The sequence below is a fragment of the Vicia villosa genome, linkage group LG3, assembly GCF_029867415.1.
Source record: "Vicia villosa cultivar HV-30 ecotype Madison, WI linkage group LG3, Vvil1.0, whole genome shotgun sequence".
NCBI lineage: Eukaryota > Viridiplantae > Streptophyta > Magnoliopsida > Fabales > Fabaceae > Vicia > Vicia villosa.
This window is the reverse complement of record NC_081182.1, coordinates 114770153-114774374: the sequence shown is the minus strand read 5'-3', so window position 1 is coordinate 114774374 and position 4222 is coordinate 114770153. Positions and strand designations below refer to the sequence as shown.

The 4222-nt window shown below is 35.0% G+C and overlaps 1 protein-coding gene across 1 annotated transcript; it reads left to right on the top strand.

Moving 5' to 3' along the window:
- On the top strand, positions 1-3737 carry LOC131662373 (grpE protein homolog 2, mitochondrial-like). The gene is made up of 6 exons (XM_058932142.1): positions 1-304; positions 1214-1382; positions 1478-1671; positions 1769-1936; positions 2659-2787; positions 3260-3737. Exons 1-6 carry the CDS (start codon positions 173-175, stop codon positions 3344-3346), a joined length of 879 nt encoding a protein of 292 aa, XP_058788125.1. The 5' UTR covers positions 1-172; the 3' UTR covers positions 3347-3737.
- The last annotated feature ends 485 nt before the right edge of the window (positions 3738-4222 follow it).

Below are 4222 nucleotides of genomic sequence, written 5' to 3'. Positions count from 1 at the left end.
GACCCAACACACTTTTCTTCTTTCTTTCTTTCCAAGCAAATTTTCCACCATTTATTAATTTCCCCTCACTTTCTCTCCGTTCTTCCTCCAAAACCACCGCCCCAGTTTCATAAACCCTTCCCCTCTCCAACCCCTTTTCCCAACCCTCTCAATTTCTTGTTCTTCTTCAGCCATGTCCATCTATAGGGTACTTTCTCGAGCTTCCAGAAGCTTCACGCTTCTCTCTGCTTTGCAGAAGCCACAACCACTCTCCACCACTTTCTTCCATCAATTCAGTTCTTTTCCTCATCAATCAGCTAATAAGGTATCTCTATTGTACTATTGAATACGAAAAATGTTATTTGTTTTCTCAATTTTGTATTGTAGGGTTTTGCTAGGGTTTTAGGATTTAGTCATAAACCATAAACCCTAGATTCTCTCTTTTTTTAATATATATTATGTGATGTCATGTCTATGAATTATTCAACTAAGTTTAAATTTATTGCACCCTAAATTTTCTTTTGCTTTTTTTTTTATGTTTTGGGTAGGAATTATTGAACTAAGTTTAAATTTAGGGTACCCTTAAATTTATTGTACAACATGATTGTATGACCCAAGTGGTAGGTACTTAGGTTTCTTGTACATTTGGTCGGGTTCAATCTGTGGTTGGTATGTATGGAAAAAAAATATTGGGAGCGTGGTGTGAAATTGCTGTTGTAGTTAGAATACGGTTATTGCGGTTGCTGGGATGCTCACTGTGGCCATTGCAGTGTGAATTTTAATTGGGAGGTGATTTAAATTAACCATTAAAACACTTAATGTTAAGATTGTTTATTGTATAGCGAGTAAATCGGGCTTTGGGTTTCTGAAATTTTGAGTTTTGATTAAAATACTTGAAAAAACATGGGCGAAATTGTCTGATGCGATTTCTAATGGCGGGCGGACCGCAATTGTGGTCCGATGCGGTTGTGGAGGCTACTGGATCAGCAATATTGCGGACGCAATTGCAATTTATGATTTAAAACCATGGTTGGGAGAGGTTAGCCTCTTAAATGGATTTCAACTATTCAGAGCAACCGTGCAGTTGCGTCTGGGAAAACATTGGTTAACAGAAAACCTTTAATTTATTGTTGCTGTATATTCCTAGATCGTGTTTTCCCCTTAATTATCTGTCTGAGTAATTTTAGTTTTCATTAAGTTCTCATTAAGTTCTGTGTGATTTCTAATGTTCCAGGTTATTCCAATTCAAGCCAATTTGTTTTGTCCTTCAATAAGTTCATCCTTGACTCCAAGATTTGGATTTTCTTCCTCGGCCTCATCGGAGTCTTCAAAAACAAGTGAAGAGGCTAATGCAACTAATCGGAATGAAGAAGATAATGGTGAAGATCAAACGAAAGAATCAGGTTAAGGTTTATTTCAGAATCTCATTTTCGATGTCAATCTGTCAACAGAAAGTGTGGAGAGTTTAAACGAAAATGTGTTCATTTTTTTAATTCAGATTCAGAGATTGAATGTGATCTATCCAGAGACGAGTTAATTAAGCTTGTGACTGAGAAGGAAGCACTTTTGAAGTTGAAGCACAAAGAGATTGAAAAAATGCAGGATAAAGTTTTACGTACTTACGCAGAGATGGAGAATGTCATGGACAGGACTAAACGCAATGCAGAGAATTCAAAAAAGTTTGCTATACAGGTCTATGTTTTGACATTTTTTGTTTTGTGATGTAGCTGTCTTGCTTCCTAATGATTTAGTTTCGAGTCTTTGCTCAGTGGTTTCTATTGTGATGTAGAATTTCGCCAAGAGTTTACTGGACGTTGCTGACAATCTGGGAAGAGCTTCCTCAGTTGTAAAGGAAAGTTTTTCAAAAATTGAATCACCTAAAGAATCTGATGAAGCCGCACCACTCCTGAAAACGCTTCTGGAAGGTGTTGAAATGACTGAGAAACAACTTGCAGAGGTATACTATTCTACTTTATGCTGTAGCTCTTTAGTTTTGTTAGATTCAAAGCTAATCTATGTCCACTCTTTTCTGAGTCATTTGATTGATTTATATTTATGTTAAGTGATAGAAAATAGGTGGATTCTGAAAGTTTGATTGTGCTGGTTTGAATTTTCCTTATCCTCTTTGAGGGTTCAAGTCTTGGTTGTCTAGTAAATTAATGAAAGCGCTTAGAAGACTAGAAGAGAACAAAAGAAAACTAGGAAATCACACACCGTGTTTGGTTGTGTTATGCTTCCAAGAGCATATGAATACGCTTCGATAATTTATAGATGCGATCATTCAATTTAAGAGTAAAGTGTTCCTATTACTCATCCAACAAGTGTTAGGAATAGAATCAGAATCTCAAGAGATTGAGATTTCTCTAATATACTAAAATCCCAATAGATCATCGACACACATAAAAAACCTTAGATGTGCCCGTCTGTTTAATTATGAGTCCATACATCTATACCACTAAATATTCAAGTTATTAAAAATACTTGTAATAGTGTAGTTTGAATAGTATAGAGTTAATAGAATTAGCTGCATTGTAAAGTTAAAAAAACATAAATAACAACAATCTTGTAAATTGACGACCATGTTTTGGAGAGTAGACTGGTTGCATTGTATTATTGTTTTCTTGAAGAAACGTGCTTCAAATGGATAATACGGTTTTCAATCCTATTATTTGTTTACAGGTGCTTAAAAAGCATGGTGTAGAAAAATTTGATCCTACAAATGAACCATTTGATCCAAACAGGCATAATGCCATATTCCAAATACCTGATGCTTCCAAGCCTCCAGGCACTGTTGGAGCTGTTCTAAAGGTACTTTACATATGATCGTATGTTGTTATTATGATTCAGTTTTTATTTTACGATTTCAAAATTGGTTTTGACCTTCAAAATTGTTCGTGTTTTCTATTTGCTGGTGTTAATGTCTTTTCAACTAAATTTCAATAGTAATTTATGACAAATGGCGTGTGTTTAGGTCTAGGTTGATGTGTCATTATTTATGACAAACTTTCTGTTTATTGCATCAAAATGCTGATTATTTTCATTTTATTGTCAAAGGGCATGTGTTTTCCAAACATTTTCTATAGGAGATTTTATTTCCCTTTGTGTAGCAATAATAAGCTCAATCATGCTTTTGGTCTTGTTTGATTGATAATTTATAAAAATTGTAAACCCTGCCATTTGTCATTTCATTCCATTCACAATCTTTCTCCATCTCATACCATCAATTAAAATAATAGTTTTGCATGTGAATGAAAAGGGATTACTTTGGTTATATTTGCAGGCAGGATATATGCTTTATGACCGCGTACTTCGTCCAGCAGAAGTTGGGGTAACACACGAAGTTGAGGATAACAAAACAGATGAATGATCATGGCATGAAGAAATGCCTGAGTAATTGGGTACTTATTGGATATCATCCAATGTCTTTTAATGTAGTTCACACTCTAGTTCTCTTTTGCAGAGCTATAATTCGTCAATACGGAGAGGACTATTTTTTCCCTTTATATTATATCCGGAGTTCTTTTTTAATAATCATAACAAAACAGTATCTGGATTTGATTCCATGAGATTTTGGTTGTATTCATGGTATTTATTTATTCATTATATTGGTACCTTTACATACCCCACATATAATTCAGGAGCTCTCTAGTTTGGTCTTGTGTCCCTTTCTGTTGCCAAATCATGATTTGTAGGGGGAGAAGATCAGTCATTGTAAGATTTTAAGTAAGTTTTGAGGTGATGCAACCGTTTTATTTTTATTTTTCTGATGTTGTTCTTTTCTTTTTTTGTTTTGTTTTAAAAAGCATCTAGCATGGTTCTTGCCCTTCCATTTTATATGGGAAAAATACTAATAAGTACCCTAACAGGGTGATGAGTGCTCTTTTTTTATTACTTTTTTTTTTAATCATTTTAAATGTGTGGTGACATGCTAGCTGGACGGACCTCTCCCTGTATTGCTAGTTTGTAATGGTCATTTTGGCTGACCACTTCCAAGTGAAGAAGTTGGGTTATCCCTTCCCGCCCCCGCCATTAAAAAAATCCTCATCTTTAGAAGTGTGCATCTGAACTTCATAAATTGTCCAAAAGATGAATTAGAACATAGTGCTTGAAGGACTTGGTTATGAAGCCCTATTTGAATGCTTGGTCAAAATTTGAGATTTTTGTGACAGCTAGATAGGGGTGTTCAAAACCAAACCAACCCAATAGAAAACTGCAAACCAAACCAAATCGAAACCGTAAAAAA